The sequence below is a fragment of the Capricornis sumatraensis genome, chromosome 2 (genome assembly GCF_032405125.1).
Source record: "Capricornis sumatraensis isolate serow.1 chromosome 2, serow.2, whole genome shotgun sequence".
In the NCBI taxonomy this organism is placed as follows: domain Eukaryota; kingdom Metazoa; phylum Chordata; class Mammalia; order Artiodactyla; family Bovidae; genus Capricornis; species Capricornis sumatraensis.
In genome coordinates, this window is record NC_091070.1 from 81,601,047 (window position 1) to 81,628,100 (window position 27,054).

At 42.6% G+C, this 27,054-nt stretch overlaps 1 protein-coding gene and 1 pseudogene across 1 annotated transcript in view; both read left to right on the plus strand.

Annotated features, from left to right (window-relative positions):
* Positions 1–4,116: 4,116 nt before the first annotated feature.
* On the plus strand, positions 4,117–5,581 carry LOC138097167 (NADH dehydrogenase (ubiquinone) complex I, assembly factor 6-like; annotated as a pseudogene).
* A 12,018-nt stretch (positions 5,582–17,599) lies between these two features.
* HEXA (hexosaminidase subunit alpha) overlaps positions 17,600–27,054 on the plus strand; it is a 34,010-nt gene continuing 24,555 nt past the window's right edge. Inside the window, exon 1 of the mRNA XM_068963771.1 lies at positions 17,600–17,871. Within this exon, the coding sequence (XP_068819872.1) occupies positions 17,619–17,871 (253 nt within the window). The 5' untranslated portion in view covers positions 17,600–17,618. The remainder of the gene's footprint in view (positions 17,872–27,054) is intronic.

Genomic DNA, 27,054 nt, shown 5'->3' on the forward strand with positions numbered 1-27,054 from the left:
AGATGCCAAATAAATGTCATCCTGTTCCACAGCATGAGCTTTGATTCCAGTAAATGCCCAGCTGGATCACCAGCTCTTGTTTCCAAAGTTTGGGGCGAATCAGAATGTCCCAGCATACTTTTCTCCTACCATATGCTCTCCCCACCCATCCCAACTTGTGGAAACCGATGCTTTATTCCAGCTGGTGAGAGCTACTATTAATAGCTAGTTTTTGTCCATGCTTTAGCATACAGTCCTCCTTCTCCAAAAGTGTTATTTAACTCTCTGTCTCCTGAAACTTAGCCTACTGCCTGAAAAGAATAGTATTTCATGTTGAATGAGTGAGCAACACATTTTCATATTAAGTAGAGGGGCTTCCCAGCTAGCTCAGTTGGTAAAGAATCCACCTGCAATGCAGGAGACCTGGGTTCAATCCCTGGTTTGGGAAGATCCCCTGGCAAAGGGAAAGGCTACCCACTCCAGTATTCTGGCCTGGAGAATTCCGAGGACTGTATAGTCCATGGGGTTGCAAAGAGTTGAACAAGACTGAGCAACTTTCACTTCACTTCTTTACCAGTAGTGCTCTACCTAGGAAGCCTATCAACCCCTCTAGTAAAGTGAATGTCGTTCAGTCACATTTGCAACCCCATGGACTATACAATCCATGGGATTCTACAGGCCAGAATACTGGAGTAGGTAAGCCTTTCCCCTATCCGGGGATCTTCCCAACCCAGGGATCAAACCTAGGTCTCCTGCATTGCAGGTGGATTCTTCACTAGCTGAGCCACCAGGGAAGCCCAAGAAATGGGCAGCCTATCCCTTCTCCAGGGGATCTTCCCAACCCAGGAATCAAACTGGGGTCTCCTGCATCACAGGCGGATTCTTTACCAGCTGAGCTACCCTGCCTGCAATGCAGGAGGTGTAAGAGACAGGGGTTTGATCTGTGGGTTGGGAAGATCCCCTGAAGGAGGGCATGACCACTCATTTCAGTATTCTTGCCTGGAGAATCCCATGGATAGAGGAGCCTGGTGGGCTATAGTCCACAGGGTTGCAAAGAGTCAGACATGACTGAAGCAACCTAGCATGCACGCGAGAGGTTGATACAGAGAACAGAAGAGTTAATGCCGTCAGAGGGAAATTAAGGAAGATTTAGATGTTTAGATGGAGGTTTAGATGGATTGGAAGAGAGTTTTTGCTATGACCAGTGCATTTTCTTGGCAAAACTCTATTAATCTTTGCCCTGCTTCATTCCATATTCCAAGGCCAAATTTGCCTGTTACTCCAGGTGTTTCTTAACTTCCTACTTTTGCATTCCAGTCCCCTATAATGAAAAGGACATCTTTTTTGGGTGTTAGTTCTAAAAGGTCTTGTAGGTCTTCATAGAACTGTTGAACTTCAGCCTCTTCAGCGTTACTGGTTGGGGCATAGACTTGGATTACTGTGATACTGAATGGTTTGCCTTGGAAATGAACAGAGATCATTCTGTCGTTTTTGAGACTGCATCTGAGTACTGCATTTCGGACTCTTTTGTTGACCATGATGGCTACTCCATTTCTTCTAAGGGATTCTTGCCTACAGTAGTAGATATAATGGTCATCTGAGTTTCTGCTTTATTGACTATGCCAAAGCCTTTGACTCTGTGGATCACAATAAACTGTGGAAAATTCTGAGAGAGATGGGAATACCAGACCATCTGACCTGCCTCTTGAGAAATCTGTATGCAGGTCAGGAAGCAACAGTTAGAACTGGACACGGAACAACAGACTGGTTGATGATCACAGAACAGATGGTGATTGCAGCCATGAAATTAAAAGACGCTTACTCCTCGGAAGAAAAGTTATGACCAACCTAGATAGCATATTCAAAAGCAGAGACATTACTTTGCCAACAAAGGTCCGTCTAGTCAAGGCTATGGTTTTTCCAGTGGTCATGTATGGATGTGAGAGTTGGACTATAAAGAAAGCTGAGCGCCAAAGAATTGATGCTTTTGAACTGTGGTGTTGGAGAAGACTCTTGAGAGTCCCTTGGACTGCAAGGAGATCCAACCAGTCCATTCTGAAGGACATCAACCCTGGGATTTCTTTGGAGGGAATGATGCTGAAGTTGAAATTCCAGTACTTTGGCCACCTCATGCGAAGAGTTGACTCATTGGAAAAGCCTCTGATGCTGGGAGGGATTGGGGGCAGGAGGAGAAGGGGACGACAGAGGATGAGATGGCTGGATGGCATCACTGACTCGATGGACATGAGTCTGAGTGAACTCTGGGAGTTGGTGATGGACAGGGAGGCCTGGTGTGCTGCGATTCATGGGGTCTCAAAGAGTTGGACACGACTCAGCGACTGAACTGAACTGAAGCTGAATTTTAAAGGAATTTGACAAATAATTGAGTGGAAGGGCATGTGAAACAGAATAGTATGTCTCAAGGCAGAAAGCCACAAATATCATGACGTTCTGAAGGCACTATAAGCAGAGTGGTTCTATTGGGTGTGGGGGGTACATCACAAAGAGTCTTTTATGTCATGCTATGCAATTGTATTGTGAAGCTTTTTTCAGTGCTTTTTATTTATTTTTGTCAGAGTATAATTGCTTTACAACATTGTGTTAGTTTTTGCTGTACAACAAAGTGAATCAGCTATATGTAAACATATATCCCCTCCCTCTTGAGTCTCCCTCCTACCTCCCACCCCACCCCTGTAGGTCATCACAGAGCACTGAGCTGAGCTCCCTCCTGAATAGCAGCCTCCTACTATCTATTTTATCCATAGTAGTGGTTAACCGGTTTGGAGGGCAGGATTAGAGACACAGATGGAGAGAATGGATTTGTGGGTGCAGAAGGAGAAGGGGAGGGTGGGATGACTTGGGAGAGTAGATTTGTGAAGTTTTAATTGCTGGAATATTCTAACCTTACTGCAATGATTATAGGAAAGACTTTTCCAGCTGCATCAAACTGGCTTGTACAGCATGTCTGTTAGATACCATGTATGACCAGAGAGCTAATATAGGCTGTGAATAGGCAGACCTGCATTTCTATCCTGTTTGGGCATTTACTTAGTTCCAACACTTACAGGCCAAGTTCCTTGGGGAAATTTCCTTAACCTCACTGAACCTCAGTTCCTTCATCTTTAAAACTGGGATAAAAAGCCTTCCTGCCTCATAGAATTACTGTGAAGATGAAATGGGATAACATGCACAAAGCTCTTAGCATAGTGCCTTAATAACTGCACACTAAATATTATTATTGATGGATATTGATATTAATGATAAATACACTATCTATATTGAGCAATTAATAAGTGCTTGCTAAATACTATCTATTTTTATTTTTGAACTGTCTTTCCAAGATTCCTCAAGCACAGTCTTGGCACAGGCCACTCTGAGACATGAAATACATATGTTAATGGAAAGAATGTGTCACCTCTTGCCCCTCCAGAAGTAGGCATGGAGAAGCACATTACCAAAGAGATGCTATTGATGTAAGGTGGGCATTTTATGAACAGTATCTGATTGGGTAAATGATGCAACTCTCTAGCTAGTAAAAGAGTAAGTCAGGCACCATTCAAGTCTCAGTACTACCAAAAGGCAAGATGTGCAGGCCAGCTGGGATCTTGCTAAAGCCTGGGATGAATATGACAAAACAAGCATTTATTCACATCTAATGACTGATGGTGAAGTTCCAATACTTTGGCCACCTGATGCAAAGAGCTGACTCATTGGAAAAGACCCTGATGCTGGGAAAAATTGAGGGCAGGAAGAGAAAGGGGAGACAGAGGATGAGATGGTTGGATGGCATCACTGACTCAGTAGACATGAGTTTGAGCAAGCTCTGGGAAATAGTGAAAGACAGGGAAGTCTGGCATGCTGCAGTCCATGGGGTCGCAGAGTTGGACACGACTTAGTGACTGAACAACAATGACTGTGTACATTGCAATTCACCTACTTTAAGAAACAGTTTGGGGGACTTGCCTGGTGATCCAGTGGTTAAGACTCCATGCTTCCAATGCAAGGGGCGGGTGTCAAGGAACCAGATGCCATGAGGTGCAGCCAAAAAAAAAAAAAGAAAAAAGAGCAGCAACAATTTGGGATCCCCACTGTGTGCTACCACCTCCACCTTCCAGACTCATGGGACCCGAGGGGAGCATGGCCGTGGCCAGTGGAGCGAGTGGATTGAGCATAGGCCGCTGCTACCTGGAGCTGCTGTGAAAACAATACCACGATGGCTATTTATGTTCCCTGTTGCTCCCTGCAGAATCCCAGAGCTCTGCTCTCACACTGAGTGAGTTCAACGCAGAACTAGATCAGGCTGGTTAAAGACTCCGTCTTTGAGAAAACAATTGGACTGATGCGAATGCAGTTTTGAAAAACAAAATGAAACTGTGGACTATATATACTGTGATAATCCACCCCATCAGTTTGTGGCTATTGAGCTGTGGAAGGTCTGCACACCAGCAAAGCAGGCCCTGTTTCTGGGCCCCAGACTGACTTCACATAGCCCCAGTAAGGATGGAAAACCAGGCCCCCACACCGGTCACTGAGAGGGAAAAGTGGATGGGAGGCTGCTGTCAAAAGACATAATCTGATCAAAAATGGCTTCTAAAAATCATTGATGAAGAAGAAAAAAATTGGATGACAAATTACATAATAATATGTAGAGACTGGAAAATTATGATGAAAACACACAGAGCTCTCTTCTTTATTTAACACTGCAAATACTGGGTATACAGAATCTCGGGGCAGATCACGCTGCAAATTACACTGGAAAAGCACAAGGTATTGTCATATGCTTAAGAGCAAAGTACTATCGGCCTTCTCAAAAGCTCAGCGGTAAAGAATCCCCCTGCTAATGCAGGTTTGACTCCTGGTCCAGGAAGATCCCACGTGTCATGGAGCAATGAAGCCTATATGCCACAACTACTGAGATTGTGCTCTAGAGCCCAGGAGCCGCTACTACTGAGCCCTCGTGCCACAACTAGTGAAGCCTGTGTGCCCTAGAGCCCCATATCGGGGAACAAGAGGAGCCACTGCAAGAAGTCCTTGCATCACACACAAAAAGAACAATGTGCTATCACAGTAGCAGAAGGATGATGTTCCTTCCCTTGGCTATTCATATGTTTGATAAATACAACATGTGGTATTTCACAAAAGAACTTTCTACAGAAGAACCAATGACAAAAATGTGAGAGACATAATATGTGTTATTACTAGCCAAGCACATTTGCACTTAAAGCATTCTGGGTCCTTCCACAAAAGCAAAAGTGAAAACTTCCTGCCTTTTATCAGGATGCTTTGGAGGAGTATTTAAAGAAAATTCAATAGGTGGATTTTAACATATTCTACCCATCTTGGCATCAAAGGTGGTGCCAGTGGTAAAGAATCCGCCTGCCAATGCAGGAGATATAGGAGATGTGGGTTTGATCCCTGGGTCGGGAAGATCCCCTGGAGAAGAAAATGGGAACCCACTCCGGTATTCTGGCCTGGAGAATCCCATGGACAGAGGAAACTGGCTACAGTCCATGGGGTTGCAAAGAGTCAAACACAACTGAAGGGACTTAGCATGTACCCAGCTTGACAACAGAAAAACACATTACTTTTATTATCACTGTGAATTTAGTCATAGAGAAAAGGATATTAAAATAAGTTTATGGTACTGAAAAAACAATTTTGGTTGGAAAAAAACAAGACATGAAAAAGTGTTAACTACAAAGGAAAATTTTAACAGATTATACTGAAATTATGCACTTCTATTCACCAGAAGATACTATTGAGAGAGTAAAAAGACAATCCACAGAGTGGGGTAAAATATTGCAACTTTTATATCTAACAAAGGGCTTGTAGCAAGAATATATTAACAACTCTTTCAAGGGACTTCCCTGCTGGTCCAGTGTTTAAGAATCCACCTTGCAATGCAGGGGATGAGAGTTCAATCCCTGGTCAGGGAACTAAGATCCTACATGCTGCGGTGCAACTAAGCCACAGCTAGAGAGTTCATGCGCCACAACGAAAGAGCCTGTGTGCCACAACTAAGGCTGGATGCAGACAAAAAAAAAAAAAACCTCTTACAAATCAATAGGAAAGAAAACAACCTACTAGGAAAATGGCAACTGATGCTTTGCAAGATATCAAAATGGGCAATAAACATATAAAAAGGAGCTCAACTTCATTAGTCATCAGGAAAATGCAAATTAAAACCGTAATGGAATAACACTACACTTCCATCAGAATGAAAAAGTATCAGCGAGTATGGATAGCAACTGGAACTCTCATATGTCTTTTGGTGTGTAAATTGGTATAGTCACATTGAAAAACTGCTTGGCAGTATCTTCTGGAATCAGCACATTCCCTTTTCAATCTAGTGTGTGAGTGTGCTCAGTCACTCAGTTGTGTCCAACTCTTTTCATCCCCATGGACTGTAGTGTAGCCTGCTAGGCTCCTCTGTCCATGGAATTTTCCAGGCAAGAAAACTGGGCTGCATTGCCATTTCCTTCCCCAGAGGATCTTCTGGACCAGGCCTGAAACTGCATCTCCTGCATCTCCTGCATCGGCAGGTGGATTCTTTACCACTGCACCACCTGGGAAGCCATGGGTAGGGTAGGTATGGAAAAGGAAATTGTCCTCCTGTCTACCAAAAGACAGGTATCATACATGTCGTGTGTGCTCCCAGTAGTACTTTTTTTTTTTTTAGTACTTTTCATAATAGTCCCCAACTGGAAAGTACTAGTAGTTGGGTAGAAGAATGGAAACATATGGTAAATTCATGCAGGGAAACACTATACAGCAATATGAGTAATCTACAAGCACATGAGAAATATGAATAAATCTCATAAATGCAATGCTGAGCAAAAGAAGCTAGACTTAAAGGATAGATAGGTATGATTCCACTCAAATAAAGTGTAAAACTAGCAAAAGTAATCAGTGTGGTCAGAAGTCAGAAATATCCTGGCAGAACATCCCTGGTGCTCCAGTGACTAAGACTCCATGCTCCCAACGCAGGGGGCTCCGGATTCGATCCCTGGTCAGGGAACTAGATCTTGCATGCCGCAACTAAGAGTTCAAATGCCGACACGATTAAGAAAAAAATTCTACATGCTGCAACTAAAGATCCCGCATGTCGCAAGGAAGATTAAAGATCCCACATGCCACCATTAAGACCCAGTGCAGCCAAATGAATAAATTAATAAATATTTAAAAAAGAAAAATCAATCTTCTATTAAAAGAATAATTAAAAAAAAAAAGAGATACCTTTGGGAGGAAAATGACTAGGGACCAAGAGGGGACATGCAGGGGACTTTTGGAGTGCTGGAGATGTTCTATGTCTTGATCTCGACACTGACCACCAGAGTTCTAACATGCAGAAAATACTTAATAAAAAGTTAGATACATATTTTTAAAAATCAAGAATCTTAAAATGTATCTTTTGTCTTGGTAATTTCACCTCTAGTCAATATTTTATTGTTACAGATTATTCATATAACCTTATCTCCTACGAACTGTGCTAGGTGTTTCACATACATTAACCTACTTGCTTTTGTGAACCAAAATTTTCCATTTGATTTCATACATAATTTGTTATTGCTAACATATACATATAAAAGCTTTCTTTTTCTATTTATTTGTTATCAGGTCTTGACTGAAATTATTTTCATTCTAATAGTTTCGTTGGATAATTCTCAAATTTTCTAAATAGACATCGTTATCATCTGCAAATAATGATAATTCTGTCTCCTCCTTTACAAAATGTGTCTTATTTCATCGATTAAACAGTCTTATTAAGGATAGTGGCATCTTTATCTTACTCTTGACTTTCAAGAACAAACTCTATTGCCTTTTGTTTCATATGTACATTCATTTTCTTGTTAAAGAAGTTCCATTCTATTTCTGTTTCATCAAGATGTCTCATTAAGAATAGCCATATCAACTTCCTTCTTAACTTCTAGAATATGGTCCTTCTCTTTCAAGCTATTTAATATAAACATTGCCTTAATGCATTTTCTGTTGTTTAACTAGTTTTGCATTCCTGTAATAAAATGTTTGGACAGGAGACATTCTTCTTCTGATATGCTTCTAGGAGTATTTTGCTATGGTCCATGCCAGGGTTGGAAAAGAATTCCAGACACGAGGCAGAATCAAAGGAGAATAAAGTTTATTAGGGTGGGGGAGGGGAGAGTCACCGCTGGCACAGTGGGCCGGCTTCCTGATAGTCTGGGAGAGCGGACATTGAACATGGGTCCTTGGTCCATTTTTATAGCCCAGGTACAAGGAGTGAGATAGTATACGGGGTGGGGGGAGAGTAAAGCAAATACCTTCTCCCTATTTGGGGTAGGAGGGGAAACAGGTTATACTGCTCAGGAGAGCCTAAAGATTCTTCAATAGTTAACAACCTGGGGGAGGGAAGGACGATAAAGTTCTGCTTTTTTTCTCTTCCTGTATTCCAAGATCCTCCATGTTCATCTTGTTCTTTTGTCTTTGGGACACCACATATTTGTTTTTATAGTTGGCCTGAGAATTATTTAGAATCTTAAAAATATATCTACATGTTTAGATTTTTTCCTCCTCAATTTTTATATATTATGGTCAAAGAACCTATCCTATAAGAATTCTCCTTGAAAAGAAAACTGCAAAATAAAATGTGTTGGAAACCTCTGAGTAAGAAAAAAACACCACAAAATAAAATGAGTTGGAAAACTTTGAGTAAGAAAAAAAAAGAATTTTACTTTTTGTAATGTTTACATTTTTGCCAGTTTTTCTAAATGTCTTATGGACAGCTAATAACATATGAGATACAAAATTTTTATATATTTGTGTAGGATATAAGATTCTAAATCTATTATATTTAAATTATTAATGACATCATTCAAGATGTTCTTATTCTTATTTTTTTCTGCACTTGATACAATATTCTCAGAGAAATGTTAATATGTCTCACTATTTTGGGCTCCAAAATCACTGCAGATGGTGACTGCAGCCATGAAATTAAAAGACGCTTACTCCTTGGAAGAAAAGTTATGACCAACCTAGATAGCATATTCAAAAGCAGAGATATTACTTTGCCGACTAAGGTCCATCTAGTCAAGGCTATGGTTCTTCCAGTAGTCATGTGTGGATGTGAGAGTTGGACTGTGAAGAAGGCCGAGTGCCGAAGAATTGATGCTTTTGAACTGTGGTGTTGGAGAGGACTCTTGAGAGTTCCTTGGACTGCAAGGAGATCCAACCAGTCCATTCTGGAGGAGATCAACCCTGGGATTTCTTTGGAGGGAATGATGCTAAAGCTGAAACTCCAGTACTTTGGCCACCTCATGCAAAGAGTTGACACTTCGGAAAAGGCTCTGATGCTGGGAGGGATTGGGGGCAGGAGGAGAAGGGGATGACCGAGGATGAGATGGCTGGATGGCATCACTGACTTGATGGACGTGAGTCTGAGCGAAGTCCGGGAGTTGGTGATGGACAGGGAGGCCGGGCGTGCTGTGATTCATGGGGTCGCAAAGAGTCGGACACGACTGAGGAACTGAACTGAACTGATGATTATAATTTTTTCTTTTCCCTTATACTTCTGATTTTTGCTTTAGGTATATTTGTTTCTTTGTTGTTAGGTGTCTAATGGTTTCTGATCTCTATCTTCTTTGTGAGTTGTACCTTTTATCATTAAAAATATTTATCTTTGTTTCATTCAATTTTGTGTGTGTCTTGAGTTCTTTTCACATGTTAATAAATGCCGTCCTTGCTCCCTTTTTGTCTGCATTCTTCTGGTACATCTCTGAACATTCTTTCAGACTTCATCTAAAATGTTTCTTAATAGCCTGGGTAGCTCAGCTGGTACAGCATCAGAATTTTAATCTGAGGGTTGAGGGTTCAAGTCCCTGTCTAGCTACCAAAAAAATAAATAAGCAAAATAAAAGGTCTCTTAACAATAACATTTAGGCTTTTGGGGGGGGGTGCTCAATTTGAGAGTCTTTGTCCTTTAATGGGAGTATTTAAAGAATCTGCCTGCAATGCAGGAGACCCTGATTTGGTTTCTGGGTCAGGAAGATCCGCTGGTGAAGGGATAGGCCACCAATTCCTGTATTCTTGGGCTTCCCTGGTGGCTCAGCTGGTAAATAATCCGCCTGCAGTGTGGGAGACCTGGGTTTGATCCCTGGGTTGGGAAGATCGCCTGGAGAAGGGAATGGTTACCCACTCCAGTATTCTGGCCAAGAGAATGCCATGGACTGTATAGTTTCAAAGAGGGTTTCAAAGAGTCGGACACCACAAAGCCTCTTTCACTTTAACCTTTTCACATAGGTTTAGATAGTTTGGGCTTATTTCTATCCTTTTAATCTTTGTATTTTTGGTTAATTATATATTCATGTTACTTCTTCCAATCTCCTTATTTTTTCCAGAATGATCCAGCTTCTTTTTCTATAATGATGTAGAAGTCATGCATCTTGCTAGAGCTAAAAGTTAATTTCAAGGCATCAACAGTAGCAATGAAAAGGTGAAGACTAATGTTGGAAGACCGTGATGAAGTAGGCACTTTCACACATTATTGGTGGAAATGTACACTCTTATCCTACGCCTCTCAGTGTTTATAGTGAGGGGGTGGGGGAGGTAACCCTAAGTACGTGGCTTAAACCAGGGCTAGCTCAGTCTCATCCAAGCTACCAAACTGACGGATCAAATTTCCAAATGAAAAGCAAGGTATTGATGGTGAGAAAGGATGAAAACACACTAGCTTGGCAACCAGTACCCTCTAAAAATCATAGCGGGTACAACGTACAATGTACAAATGTCATTGTAGCACTGTCTGTAACTGAGAAAACTTGGAAGCAACCTAGGTGTGCATCGTAGGTAACTGGTTAAATTATGAAACATGTACACTATTCTTCCAGGGAGATCAGAAGAATTTTGATTTAGGACTTCCCTGGTGATCCGGTGATTAGGACCGGATGCACTCACTGCCCAGGCCCTGGGTTCCATCCCTCATCAGGGAACTAAGATCCCAAAAGCTTCACGGCAAGGCAAGAAAAGAAAGAAAAATGAAAAAAAAAAATCTTGATTTGCACAGAGCTTTAGAAAAATAGTGGGATCTCCAGAGGCACAGATGTAAGAATGAGAGGATTCTCAAGCTGTAAAGTCATGGAAAACTTCGGGTATTGTGCAATAAATGTCAAGTCACAGGGGAATTAGAGATTATAAGGAAGTTCCAGTAACTTGACAAGCAAAGAGAAAACTGACCAGAGGAGTCGATACTCAGAGAACATAAGTCGTAAGAGAGAGGGAGATGAGAGAGTAGTCAGGCCCTTGACTTCGGCTCATTCTGAAGTCTGGTTTTCCTTCTCGTCTGGGTTGTTATGTATATCACTTCAGTAGACCTCCTTTCCCTTGAAATAACATGAGTCCCTATATGTCTTGCAAGCAAAAAGGCATGTCATGGAGATAAAATCAATGTATTTTGACTGTGAGGGCTTCTTATGACACATTTGTGTTTTAAAGTTAGGAGGTAAGCTTCCCTGGTGGGATCAGTGGTAAAGAATCCACCAACCAATGCAGGAGATGTGGGTTCGACCCTTAATCTGGGGAGATTCCACACGTCGCAGAGCAGCTAAACCCGTGCACCACAACTCTTGAACTTGTGCTCTAGAACCTACTTGGCACAACTGCTGAAGTCCGTGCCCCAGAGCCCGTGCTCTGCAGCAAGAAAAGCCACTGCAGTGAGTAGCCCAAGCACCACCAAATAGAGCAGCCCCTGCTCTCTGCACCTACAGAAAGCCCCTGCAGCAGCAAAGACCCAGCACAGCCAAAAATAAATAAATAAAAATTTAAAGCAACTAAAAAACAATGCTCAGGTAAGCCCTTACCCTTATCTACATCTCTGATCTCAGTCCACCCTACTAATCACTATATCCCTTCTGTGTTCCTTTTATCCCTCACACACTTCTATTACCAGCATCTTCTTTTCCCCTATTTTTTAGTCTTCCTTCCATTTTCCCATTTTCTCTTGACTATTTTTATGATCTCAACTATTATCTTTGAGCAGATGATGCCCAGAGCTCTCTTTCGCGCTCCCAGCCTGTATTTCCTTGGCCTTCCTAGACATTTTAACTCTGCTGTCCTTCAATCTCCCCCAGCGCAGCATGTCTCAGAGTTCATCATCTTTTTTCCAAAACTGGCGCTTCATGTTGTATTCAGTCAGTGGCCCCATCATTCCCTCGGGAAACCAGATTAGTGCACCTTTTTCTCTCCTCTTTCACTTGTCCCCATCCCTGCTTTCCCCAGTTAGCTGCTGAGTTTGGTCACTTTGTATTTGAAACATCACTGCATTTGACCCATATCCCTCTTCCCCACTGTCACTCCTTCTGCTCAGATCTGTTGAAAGTTCCCTCAGGGCTTTAGTTTTTCTGAAACTAAAGAAAAACTCCCATGTAAATATCCAGGCAATTAAAAAAAAAATCTGTGCGTAGGCTAGGACTGCAGAGAGACAGGACAAGGCCAATTATTGCAAGAAATGCATGTCTAGAGTTAGGAAAAGTTGTTAATAATTAGTTGGGGGTGGGATTTCCTGGTAGTCCTGTGCTTAAGACTCCGTGCTCCAATGCAAGGGGCCTGGGTTCAATCCCTGGTGGAGGAACTAGATCCTACATGTCACAACTAAAGATCCTGCATGCTGCAATGAAGATCGAAGATCCCACATGCCACAGCCAAGATGTGGCGCAGCCAAATAAATATTTATTTTTTAAAATAAACATTTTAAAACAGAAAAATGTTAAACAAAAAGAATGAGGGGGTAAGCCTGAAAAGGGGTTGCTGCCCAGGTGCCTCAGCGGTAAATAATTCGCCTGCCTATGTAGGAAACTCGGGTTTGATCCCTGGGTCAGGAAGATCCCCTGGAGGAGGAAATGGCAACACACTCCAGTATAATTGCCTGGGAAATTCCATGGGCAGAGGAGTCTGGTGGGCTACAGTCCATGGGGTCGCAAAGAGTTGGACACGACTGAGTGACTAAACAATAACAAGCCTGAAAAAATAACTGGAACAGTTATATGACTAAGTAAGAGAGTAGAGGGGAATAAGGCTCAAAAAGAAGACAAACTGGACACACAATATTTTTAGTAACCTCAAGGAACGCTGTAATGTTTAGTAGTGGGGAACTGGATAGCGTACTTGAATTTTGGACACGGCACTGGAGAAGCTGGAGGTAACAGGGTGCGTTAGAGGTAGTGATGCTTCCATATAGTTCATATGGAATGGGCATAAAGAGAGTCACGGAGCATAGCCAATTTTGGCCATCTCCACTTCTGTAAATGTTGACAACCTATACAAAGCTTAAGTCTCACTGGTTTGGCTAGCCAACATGGGAAAAGAAAAATGAAGTCATCCTTCCTAGGTGAATCTGGGTCTGCATTTTCTGAGCCCCACAGCACGTGAGAATGGTCAGTTGTTTAGAGAGCTCTGAGTCAACAACCCCAGACCTAATCTACCTGCATACAACTTTCCCCATTCAAGTCCTCCTACATAGGTTAACAGACTGACCTGAGCAAATTTCAACTCTGGTCTCATTACTCTTCAGCTAAGACATTTCACTAGCTTCCCAGACTTAAGAATAAAATCTCAATACAATCTTTAGCTTAGCTTTCAAGTAAGTATGATAGATATAAAAGCAATAGATTTTGGCATAGAAGACTTGGGTTCAAATACTGATTCTGACAACTGTCTATGGGACTTTGGTCAAATTATTTTTAATTCTCAGAGTCCGTTTCCTTGACTGTAAAATATGGATGATAATTTCACACAGCTGGTGTGAGAGATAAATAAGGTACCATTTATCTAGTACACAGAATCTTGATCAAGAATCTCCTCCTTTCGTTACTTTATCACTCAGCTTCAGCCTACTTTTTCTAAAGTAATTTTTGTCAGTCTTTCTCTTTATGCACTACTGTACTGTGTGCTGTGCTAAGTCGCTTCAGTCGTGTCTGACTCTTTGCAATCCTATGGACTGTAGCCTGCCAGGTTCCTCTGTTCATGGGATTCTGCAGGCAAGAATACTGGAGCAGGTAGCCATTTCCTTCTTCAGGGGATCTTCCCAATCCAGGGATCAAACCTGCATCTCTTAGGTCTCCTGCACTGGCAGGCAGGTTCTTTATTATTTTGCTAAATTTTCCCAGTCTTACTGTCCCTCCCAGGTATGCTCTCTGGATGTCCCTCCCCTTTTACCTGCCACTCACAAAGAATCAGCAGGTAGGGCAGGCTGGGATCTCCCAGGTCTTTGAAGTTGAGTTCCAAGGAGATGTGCCCAGGGCTAGGAATACAGCAGTAAATACAGAACTTGCCTTTAAGGAACTTTCACACTAATGGAGAACTCAAGACAAATGGACAGGCAATTACGATACTGAGATAAGTGCTCTGATGGAGAAAAATTTAGAGGGCTATGGTATCTTACCCAAATTTGAGAAGTCAGAGATTGACAGGGTGGTAGGATGTAAGTTTAGACCTTCAAGTAGGTGGTGGGAGTGGGAGGTGGGAAAGGCATTGAAGGAGAAGGGAGTATGGTAGAAGTGAGATCATCATGGCACACTTCTCCTTAGCTATCCCCATAAACCCTTGCTCAATATACCATCTTCTTCCACACCTCTGTGCTTTGCCCATGCTCCTTCCCTGCCAACTCATGTTTTGGAAGCCAGCTCAAATCATTTCCTTTTGGAAAGACTTCCTCAGGCAAAATTAGTCATTCCCGCCTCTCTCCTTCTACACTAATGACTCCACTTTATGGGCCAAAAATCTGGATACATTGTCTGACAGTGAATTCTTTTTCTGATAGATAAACTAATTTTATTAGATGCTATAGATACTGTGGCTCAGCTGGTAAAGAATCTGCCTGCAATACAAGCGACCTTGGTTCAATCCCTGGATTGGGAAGATCCCTTAGAGAAGGGAACAGCTACCCACTCCAGTATTCTGGTCTAGAGAATTCCATGGACTGAATAGTCCATGGGGTGGAAAAGAGCCTGACATGACTGAGCAATTTTCACTTTCAGACATATGGAAGTTAAATCATATTTTATTTATTTGTCTTTAATAAAAAAAATAGAGAAAACAATCAGATATATAATACACATTATCTGTGTCATTGCTTTTGTTATTCATATAAGGGACAGTTGGAGTTTGGGATGGACATGTACACACTGTCAAAATTGATGGCAATGTAGTATATATGCAAACTGAACAGTTTATAATGTTAAATAACCATTGATTTTAATTTTTGCTACTATTACTGCTAGGCTCTGAATATTTAACTAGACTCTGATGATTTTTTAAAAATTTTAATGATTGTCTATTACTTTTCTGATTGTCTGATATACTGGTCAGAGAGGGAATAATTGGAATACGTTTGGAATATCTCTCAACAATAATCTCTAAGTATTTTCATTAGTAATTTTTATAGTCTCCTTATTTGGGTCCAGCTTCTTCATTTTGTGGCTCTTTTATGTAAATTACTTCTCTCTCCTGATATAGGTTGAGTATCACAGAAAGGGGAGTTATGGCACTTGCCCAGTCCTGAAACCCCACTTTGACCTCTTGCTCTCACCTTTAACTTGTTTTGAATTCTCCCCAAATTATTGATCCTGAAAAAAAAAAAACTATTGATCCTGTGGGACAACTACCTGATTATGAACTTGATTCTTTGGACAATGGTTCTCAGATCTCCTCCCTAAGTAACTGGGTAATGTCTCTCCTAATTGGTGAAGTACTCAGGCATTTGTTAGAGAGGATGAAAATTTAGGTTTAAGCCATATAGAAATTAGTGTAAATACGCAATACTAGGATCTGAAACTGAGAGATCTAATTTCTACTTCCTTTGCTACAAGCTCTGTTCTATTAAATAGCATAACTGACCTTCTAAGAGGAATTTCTTGAATCCTGAAAAGTTAAAAAAAGTGAGAGACAATATTTATTTCATTTCCCAACATAAGGTGTGTATGCTGCTGCTTAGACGCTTCAGTCGTGTTCGACTCTGTGCGACCCTATGAACTGTTGCCCTCCAGGCTCCTCTGTCCATGGGATTCTCCAGGCAAGAGTACTGGAGTGGCTTGCCATGCCCTCCTCCAGGAGATCTATCCAACTCAGGGATAGAACCTGGGTCTCCTGCATTGCAGGCAGATTTTTTACCACTGAGCTACCAGGGAAGCCCGTGAGCCATGTATACATAACTGCTAAATACCTGGAGAAGGGAAAGGCTACCCATTCCAGGATTCTGGCCTGGAGAATTACATGGACTGTATAGTCCGTTGGGTTGCAAAGAGTCGGACACGACAGAGCAACTTTCACTTTAACAGGTACCTAAAGCCTAGATATAAGTGATCATGATTTTTAAGAGACTTTTATTTTTAAAAGTTCATTTTCCTGATCTTACCATTTTTTCTAATTCTAAAATGCAATTTTAGAATTAAAAAATTACCTACTAGCCAAATAATGCCTCACAACAGCACTGTTTTTATCTCCTTTTGCAGTGAGGGATTCAACTGTGCTCTGATAATACAGTGGTGAACAAAGACAGGGTCCTTGACTCAATAAATATCTGTGTTCTCACTGATCAGCCTTCAAGCCCCTTAACCTCTCTGCTTCCAGATACCCACTGTTTCCTGGATCTATAGCTCTCTTCCTTTCCCATTGTGGGAATTAAAACTCTCATTATCTTCCAACTCCAAAAAAATTAAAAAAAGCCTCCCTCACTGGTTTCTTATCCATCCAACCACTCAACATGAGATTTCTAAAATGCAAATCTTCGGGCTGATTTTCAATTTCCTACTGTACTAAGTCCTGATTCTCAGGCTTTCTACGTAAACCCCTGCAGAATTCCTCTCTGGGTATAAGACCTGTCATCTCTGGGTGTTCTTCAGTTTGCAACCAAAGTACAAGCAATGTCTTATCACTTGCAGTAAGTACAGGACCTACCCTGTCTGTGGCATTTTTGTCTGTGAGAAGGGGATTTGGGGGCAGTTACTGGGAGATTATTAAGCACTAAAAAAGAACCCACTCCAGAGCCAGGAAACAGGTCGCCTCAAGCTTGCTCTGAAAGTACACATCTTTTCCCCAGTCATAAATAGTTCCCATTTTTGTAATCTTGTGATGCACTCTCTAGCTGAGCCATTCTGACTACCTAATTCCAACCCCTTTCTGCCCCACAGCATTTCACATCACAAGGGCCTGTGGTTTTAAGTCTCCATTTTTTTTGCTTCTGAAGTTCCCTGGGCCTGGGACGTCCTTTACCTCCCAGGAGGCCTGGCGACCTTTTATTCCGCGTTCACGGCTCGGGAGACTTTCCTTTCTCGCTCGTCCACTCGGCCTCCCCACGTGAGGCTTCTATCCTCTGCTGCGCATATAGTTCTGTGATCGCAGGCCTGGCAACTGTGGAGGTGCATTAGCTACTGCTCCACCAGTCCCCGGAACCGCCTGAACTTGAACCATGGCCGATGTCCTGCACCATCCACCGCAGGCCGCAGGAGCTTCGGGTTCACTCTGGGACTGGAGGGATGGGAGTCAGTACTCCCGGGTCACCGGTGAGGCGCTGTAGCGGGTCACGTGACCCGCCGATTGTCACGCGGGCGCCGCCCACCTGACCAGGCTGTCACGTGGCCCGGCCGGCTGGGCGAGGGGAAGCAGACCGGCGGGCCATGGCAGGCTCCACGCTCAGGTTTTCGCTGCTGCTGGCGGCAGCGTTCGCTGGGCGGGCGACGGCCCTGTGGCCATGGCCCCAGTACATTCAGACCTCTGAGCTGCGGTACACCATCTTCCCGCACAGCTTCCAATTCCAATACCATCTCAGTTCGGCCGCGCAGGTGGGCTGCTCCGTCCTCGACGAGGCCTTCCAACGCTACCGTGACCTGCTCTTCGGTTCTGCGGCTTTCCGTTTTCCCCACCCCATAGGTGAGTCGGACCTGCCCAGTCTCGTTCCCGGGCTCCGAAAGGCCCTGCCTTGGGACAACTCCCCCAAACCTCCTGAAACGCCCTTCCTCTGCCTTTTGCCCAACCCCCTAGTCTGTCCCAATCCTCTAGCCTCCACCTCCACCTGCCTTTTTTCTCCAGCTGTCCTCTCAGCTTCCCCAAGGGTTGGTCCCCCACCTCCATTCACTTCTTCACTAAATTGACTGGCCAGAACTTTTCTGTAATCCTGCCCTCCTGCTATATATTTCACCAATAATGTCTGCTTTAGGACTACTGCTCAATCAGAATAGGAAATTCCTAAAAATACTGTGCCAGTAGACATCTAAGGTGATCCCTCTGAGCATGTTCCAGTGTCCGGGTCCTAGTGAGGTTGTGATCAGGGCTGTGGAGAGGAGACCAGAACTAACACCCACCACTGGTAAGACTAGACATGAGAGATATACTGACCTGTGCAAAATTGCATGAAACTATCTGACCCCTATTAGGGAAATGTTTAAACTGTGAGAGGAAAATCACTGATCACTTCCATAAGGAAACGAGTTTTAAGCAGCCACTTAAAGTGAGATGGTCGATATAATTAGCCAGGACTGAAAAGAGGGTATTCCAGGAAGGAAGGAAGGTTTGGGCAGAGGCACAGAGGCTTACAGTAAAAATCACAGTGCTGGGCTGGTGTGTGTAATGAGGGTGGGGGACTGGGGACCAGTGAGGTTGAGGAGGGTGTGGAGTTGAAATGAAGAGTCAGGAGTGCTTTGGATATGGGCTTCATCTGAAATAGCACAGGCTGGCAACTTTTCTTTAAGGTGGTTACTGAAAATTGTGCTTGTGGGGTTTTATGCATTGCGAGATAATGAAAACTGTTTTGGACGAACATTACCAAAGAGGAGAAAAGAAACTTCCTTCTCTGATGTTCTTCCTGTGGAGTCTTCCGTTTGGAGCACAGTTTCCTGGAGAGGCTTTCAGATGACTTGAGCCATAAGCCATAATCCTATTTCTGCAAAAACAAGGAAGAATCTATGGAGAACAACATCAACAAAGCCCAAACCATAGTGTATTTCCCAATGGGATTGAAGAAAACAACATATGCAAGTTGTTGAGTCTCTTAAGTTGTGTCCAACTCTTTTGCGACCCCATGGACTGTAGCCCGCCAGGCTTCCCTGTCCATGGGATTTCCCAGGCAGGAATATTGGAGTGGATTGCCCAGTCCCTTCTCCAGAGGATCTTCACCACCCAAGGATCAGACCCACGTCTCGTGCTTGGCAGGTGGATTCTTTATCACTGAACCACCCGGAAAGCCCCATATGCAAGTTAAAACTTAGCTAGTTAAACTTCCAGTGTCCTTGTAGGCTAGCTCCTCCACTAGAGATCAAACTCAGGCACCGTGCATTGGGAGTGCAGTCTTAACCGCTGGACTGCTAGTGAAGTCCCCAGTGCTTTCTTAATGCAGCACAACTTCTGGTTTTGAGCCGCTCCTCGAATTCAGTGAAGTTCATACTTCCAGGTTTTCTAAAAAACAAGTCTGGTGTTGAGTTTCAACTCTATTCTGAACTTGCCTCCAAGGCTTAGCTGTAGTCCATTAATTGCTAAATGGTTTGTGGAAGTATTTAGTACTTGTAATTGACAGGTGTTTCTGCCAACTGGAGGGTATGTGTTACATGTTGTTAAACTTGTTAAACAGGATTATTTTAGGCTCTAGATACTTGAATGAACCTAGTTCTCTGTTTTGATCATTAAGCCACATCCTGTTTGTAAATCAAACATCTGATTATTTGGGATAGCATCCAACTAATGTTGCTCCAAATACTTTTTGGGGTGCTTGATGGAGTTGATAAAGTCCAGGTAAAATGACTAAATCTGATTATGTCATTTGACTGCATTCTTCTTTGCTTTTCTTGAAACTAGTTGATTGAAGCCATAGTCGTTAGTGATTATTATAAAGTTCTCATCCTGTTCTGATGTTTACATGTACGTCCCTGTGAGTTTTTTAGGATGCCATTGTCCCTGAACAGAATAATCCCCCACCCCTTCCCAGATCTTTTAATCTAGAATGGAAGGAAGATTATTGTATGAGTATCTGGATCTTTCTGCAGCCATTATCAATATTTGATTAGCTCATCCTCAGATGTGACCAGGTTGATAAGCGGCATAGTTCATGATAATCTGAATCTCCGAAAATTCCTCCTTTGGCCATTCCTTCTATAATTATGCCCTGAACTTGGATATTTAATTGTTTGTTGAATATATTAAAATTAACTTTAAAGGGCTACTTTGTATAAAAGTTTGTAAAAAGGTTTCATGACTTTGTTTATGTCCTGTTGTTCAGTTGCTCAATCATATCTGACTCTTTACAACCCCATGGACTGCAGCATGCCATGCTTCCCTGTCTTTCACCATCTCCTGGAGCTTCCTCAAACTTATGTTCGTTGAGTTGGTGATGCCATCCAACCATCTCGCCCTCTGTCACCTCCTACTCCTCCTGCCTTCAGTCTTTCCCAGCATCAGGGTCTTTTCTAATGAGTTGGCTCTTTGCATCAGGTGGCCAGAGTATTGGAGCTTGAGCTTCAGCATCAGTCCTTCCAATGAATATTCAGGATTGATTTCCTTTAGAATTGACTGGTTTGATCTTGCAGTCCAAGGGACTGTTCTTTATGTCTAAAATCATCAAAAAGATGATTTGCAGGTTTCATTTAGAATTGATTGTCTTTCAAGTTTCAAATTTGGAGTTTTAGCATGTGATTTCATGAAAAGGAGGATCACAGTATGCTGTGGTCCTAACTCAAGCTGCTCTTAACTCATCACAGAATTGGAGATGCATTGGAACGGCATCTAGAGAACATAGAGGGGAAGCCGGTAAGGGGCAGCTGGGCTAGGGAGAAAGAGTAATGCTGATTGGTTCTCTCTGCTCTAATTGAACTAGTGGCTGTGTACACTTTAACCTTCTCCATGACAAGGACAAGGCATAGCCTTGGGGTGCTTGATGGAGTTGATAAAGTCCAGTTCAGTTCAGTTGCTCAGTCGTGTCTGACTCTTTGACACCCCACGGACTGCAGCATGCCAGGCTTCCCTGTCCATCATCAACTCCTGGAGCTTGCTCAAATTCATGTCCATTGAGTCGGTGATGCCATCCAACCATATCATCTGTTGTGCCCTTCTCCTCCTGCCTTCAATCTTTCCCAGAATCGGGGTCTTTTCCAATGAGTCAGTTCTTCACATCAGGTGGCCAAAGTATTGGAGTTTCAGCTTCAGCATCAGTCCTTCCAGTGAATATTCAGGACTGATTTCCTTTAGGATGGACTGGTTGGATCTCCTTGCAGTCCAAGGGACTCTCAAGAGTCTTCTCCAACACCGCAATTCAAAAGCATCAATTCTTCTGCACTCAGCTTTCTTTATAGTCCAACTCTCACATCCGTACGTGACTACCAGAAAAACCATAGCTTTGACTAGATGAAACTTTGTTGGCAAAGTAATGTCTCTGCTTTTTAATATGCTGTCATATTAAAACAGGATTATTTTAATCCTGTTGGGTGGTCATAGCTTTTCTTCCAAGGAGCAAGTGTCTTTTAATTTCATGGCTGCACTCACCATCTGCAGTGATTTTGGAGCCCAAAAGAATAAAGTCTCTCACTGTTTCCATTGGTTCCCCATCTATTTGCCATGAAGTGATGGGACCAGATGCCATGTTCCTAGTTTTCTGAATGTTGAGTTTTAAGCCAACTTTTCTACTCTCCTCTTTCACATTCATCAAGAGGCTCTTTATTCCTTCTTTGCTTTCTGCCATAGGGTGCTGTCGTCAGCATATCTGAGGTTATTGATATTTCTCCTGGCAGTCTTGATTCCAGCTTGTGCTTCATCCAGCCTGGCATTTTGCACGATGTACTCTGCATATAAGTTAAAAAGTCCAGGTAAAGTGGCTAAATCTGATTATGCGGAAAACTTGACTGCCATTTATATATATTGTCTTAAAAGTGAAGAGGAAGAAAACAAGGCAGCAACAGAGTTTTGTAGAATTCTTTTTCTTGTGAAGGGGTATTGGAGGATGGAGGGTTATATAAGCAGAAATACAGTGATTTGAGAAGAGTAGATATCAGGAGAGTCGTTTTTAGCGAAGGGCAAAATAATTGTGTTCCATTTTGAATCCCTGGGGCTAAGATAGCTTGGCCTCTACCAGCCCCTCTTCTTGCAGCTGAACCCAAGAAACTCAGCTTGGTCTAGATGTATGTGGGTAGTCTGGGCCTGGTTTATGAAAAATTCCGGTCTTATTTCCTTGAGCCATCTCTGCTTCTCCTTTCCCCTGCTTGAAGACCGATTACAGTAGTGGACTTAGGGTCTGAAACATGATCTATTCAGGAGTCAGCCACAGAATGTTTATTGATCACTTCTTGAACTGTGTTCCTTTGGCAGATCGCCTTAACTTGCAAGTAGCTACTGCTGCGTTTTATTTTCTAATGTGTCTACATTCCAAGCATTTCTGAGGATACAGGGAGATAATGATGAGTGTCTTTACAACCTTTGAACAGTAGAAGGAAGAACTGGGTGTTTTGTTTTTTTTTGGCTGTGCTGGGTCTTCGTTGCTGTGCAGGCTTTTTCTCTAGTTGCGATGAGCAGGGACTACTCTTCATTGCAGCGTGCAGGCTTCTCATTGCTGTGGCTTCTCTTGTTTCAGAGCCTGGGCTCTAGATGCTCGGGCTTTAGTAGTTACAGTTCTCTAGCCCTAGAGCACAGGCTTAGTAATTGTGGCACTTGGGCTTAGTTGCTTCTCAGCATGTGGGATCTTCCCAGACCAGGGATATAACCTGTGTCTCTTAATGTGCAGTGCTTAGTCGCTCAGTTGTGTCTGACTCTTTGCGACCCCATGGACTATAGCCTGCCGGCTCCTCTGTCCATGGGGATCCTACAGGCAAGAATACTGGAGTGGGTTGCCATGCCCTCCTCCAGGGGATCTTCCCAACCCAGGGATTGAACCCAGGTCACCTGCATTGCAGGCGGATTATTTACCATCTACCACTGAGACACCAGGGAAGCCTAAGAACTTGGTGATTTTTAAAATGAAACAAAATATAAAACATCTAAACCCTGGAGCTGCCTTTCCTCCCATCTCCTTGCACTCCACTTCCTCTCCTCCACACAGAAGAGTGAAGCATGGCACTGGAGATTTTTTGCCAGTTGATTCCTTCTTTTTTGATTTGTTTTTAACAGCAGGTGGGGTCTTTTTTTTTTTTTTTTCCCCTTACAGCTACTCAGTTTTGCTAGGGCATGTTGTGGATTTCTTAGCCCATTGAAGGCATGAACCTCAATCCTTTTCCTAATGATTTGTCAACTGAAATTAAAATGTATAGCATGAGATCTGTGAGTTCAGTTTTATCTGGGGACTCAGGACTATAATCCAGGAGACAGCCTCTCTCACAGCTCTGAAGAACTGCTCCAAAGAGGTAATGGGTCAACAAGCCCATAGGTGATGGTGGAGAAAGGGGTCCATGCGGTCAAGCACACATCTCGGTAGAAGGCTATTCTTGGTCACGAAGAACAGATATCTGGTGCTCTTCTATGTATGGAAACATACAAGAAACTGGATTAATACAATTTTCTCCTGAAAATATCTTAACTTTCTGAAGGTTTCTTCTGCCAGTTTTCCCAGAGCACAGAGTGCCTCATTCCTGATCTTTGCCCTAAACTGTCAAGGTGTGTTGAATGTCTGTGACTCCAGTGGCTGCTCACCCAGTCCTTGTAGAGTGACATTCCTTAGGTGACAGTTATACAAAAAGAAAAGAGTTTTGCTGCCCAACTAATATTTCTTCAGAAATGAAAGAGGTGATTACTCTTATGTTTCTGTATTTTCCTATATTTCTTCTGCTGACCCTGGAAATAAGTGACAAGATCAGAGTCGATGTGATCATCCAGAGGTTTAACCAATTGGATGACAAGCTTTCTCTGACCTTTGTGGGGCCACTGACCAGAAGGGCAGCTGAAGAGAGGAAGTTGGGTCTGGAGAGGTGAGACATGTATATGTGAAGCATTTTCTGTGATCTGCCTCAAAGCTTATGGGTTTGTAGTCTGTTGTAACAGAAAAATGGGTTTGCTTTTCTCCTCTATTCATGGCTGTAGTGAATAAGACCTATTACTGGGTCAGGAACTTCTCTGTTTTATTTCCTGCATCTGTTTTAAGCTACTGTTATTGCTTAAGCTCCCTGGCCATGCAGTCAACCCTGATATCTAGCTAGCAGTGGGGTGCTGTCATTCTGTCCACATCTTGAGGTTGGCTGTGGCTTGAGTCTGGTGTGAAACTCTCTTCTCTGGCAGTGTGTGCTCAGATGCAGGAAGTTTGAGTGCTTGGGCACTTGAATGTCAGTCGGTCAGCTTCCTTTCTTTTGTAACACTTTGGGATGGGAGCAAGGGAGATGGCTTGCCAGGTACACTCTCCTGGATGAAAAGTTTACCTACAGTCCTATTCTGTCTTGTCCTGGGAATAACTAGGATCCTACATTTGTGTCTTTGGTCTTTTGACTAGGACCACAGTCCTAGTTTGAGGCTGATTCAGAGTTCCAAGCCCATGTCCCTTTTATATTGGGTGGGCCAAAAAATTTGTTCAGGATTTTTTAAGATGTTACAGAAAATGAACTTTTGGTGGGTCAGCCTGTTTGCCATACAGGGTGGCATCACACAGTAGTGGAGCCCTTAGGTTTCTATAAGAAGCTCATGGAAGGCCCTCAGGGCTGCTTCTATGGTGTGGTTTTCCCACAAGGCACCTTGCCCCTAGGCTCTTCCAGCCAAGTTGCAAAAGTGACTTTTTAGGAAAAGACAAGTAGAAAATGGAAGGAAACTAGCATTTATTGAGTATCTGGCACTTGCTGTATGTTATACCCTCTAATCTTCATAACAGCTCTGTGAGGTTGGTGTTATGCTTATCTTTCAGAACTGAGACTCAAAGAGTTTAAGGACCATGTCCAGGATCACACAGCTAGCAGTGGGAGGGTGCAAATTCCAGTCAGGTCTGTGTGTCTACCAAGACTTTGCTTTTTACGCTGTGCAGTGTAGGGACAGTCTACTCATGCTGCTAAGTTGCTTCAGTCGTGTCCGACTCTGTGCGACCCCATAGACGGCAGCCCACCAGGCTCTCCCGTCCCTGGGATTCTCCAGGCAAGAACACTGGAGTGGGTTGCCATTTTCTTCAATGCATGAAAGTGAAAAGTGAAAGTGAAGTCACTGAGTCGCATCCAACTCTCAGCGACCCCATGGACTGCAGTCCACCAGGCTCCTCCATCCGTGGGATTTTCCAGGCAAGAGTACTGGAGTGGGGTGCCATTGCCTTCTCCAGTCTACTCATAAATACCTTTATTAAGCATTATACCAGTTAGGGATTTGGGAAACTCACTGTCCTTTTGTAGGATTAAACTCTGATAACACTTCAGTGTTAATTACTTCAAATAGTAACTTGTAACATCTAATTGCTTTAATGGGTAGCACTCAAGTTGTGAATATTTTGATCCCTGGCCCATTGTTTACAGATTCCAGTAGTATTTCTAGTTGGCTTCCCACCTTCCATTAATCCTTAATACATACAAGCAGTATTTATTAAGCAACTATAATTTGTCAGTAGCACTGGTCCAAAGAATACTAATGAGCTGCCTATGTCCTTAAAGAATTTACAGTCTCATACTACAAAGCTACAGTAATCAAAACAGTATGGTACTGGCACAAAAACAAACACATAGATCAGTGGAACAGGATAGACAGCCCAGAAATAAACCTGTACACTTATGGTCAATTAATCTGTGACAAAGGAGGCAAGAATATACAATGGAGAAAAGACAATCTTTTCAGCAAGTGGTGCTGGGAAAACTGGACAGCTCCATGTAAAAGAATGAAGTTAGAATATTCTCTAATGTCATATATAAAATTAACTCAAAATGAATTAAAGACCTAAATGTAAGACCAGATACTACTGAATGGGAGAAAATATTTGCAAATAATATGACTGAGAAGGGATTAATATCCAATATATATAAACAGTTCATACAACTTAACATCAAAAAAAAATACCCGATTAAAATGTGGTTGAAAGAAATTAATAGCCATTTTTCCAAAGCAGAAATGCAGATAGCCAACAGGAATGTGAAAAGATGTTCAGTATTGCTAATTATCAGGGAAATGCAAATCAAAATCATAATGAGGTATTACCTCACACCTGTCAGGATAGCCATCATCAAAAAGAACACAAATCAAAACCATAATGAGGTACTACCTCACCCCTGTCAGGACGGCCATCATCAAAAAGAACACAAATAACATCGGTGAGGATGTAGAGAAAAAGGAACCCTCCCACAGTGTTGGTAGGAATGTAAACTGGTGCAGCCACTGTGGAAAACAGACTGGAGGTTTCTCAAAAAACTAAAAATAGAATTACCATATGACCCAGCTGTTCCACTCCTGGCTAAACATATGAAAAAAAACAAACACGTTAATTAGAAAAGGTATTAATACATGCACCCCAGTGTTCACGGAATCATTATTTGCAGTTGCTGAGATATGAAAGCACCCTAAGTGTCCATCAGCAGATGAATGGGTAAAGAAGATGTTGTGTGTGTACACACACACACACACACACAATGGAATACTATTCAGCCATACAAAAGTCATACAAAACTTTTGTGATTTGCAGCAACAGAGATGGACTTGGAGGGCATAATGCTCAAACAGAGAGAGACGAGCAACTCTATGAGATCACTTATATGCGGAATCTAAAAAATACAGTGAACCAGTGAATACAACAAAACAGAAACAGACTCACAGAATACAGGGAACAGACTAGTGGTTACCAGTTGGGGGAAGAGGGGCAATACAGGGGCGGGGGAGTGGGTTGGGTGGTACAAACTGTTGGGTGTAAGATAGGCTCAAAGGTGTAAGGACAATGGAGGGGATGTAGCCAGTATTTTGTAATAATCTTAAGTGGAAAGTAACCTTTAAAAGTTATATAAAATTTTTAAATGAGTTTTTTAGAATACTTAAGAATTTACAGTCTCGAAGTAGATAGACATACAGTAAAGTGTGATTTTTGCCAATAACTGAAGCACAGGTGCTCTGGGAACACCTGATGTGTGTGTGTGTGCGTGCACATGCATGGGGGTACATTTTGAGAAGACTTCCAATAAGAGCTGTCTAATAAGATCTGAA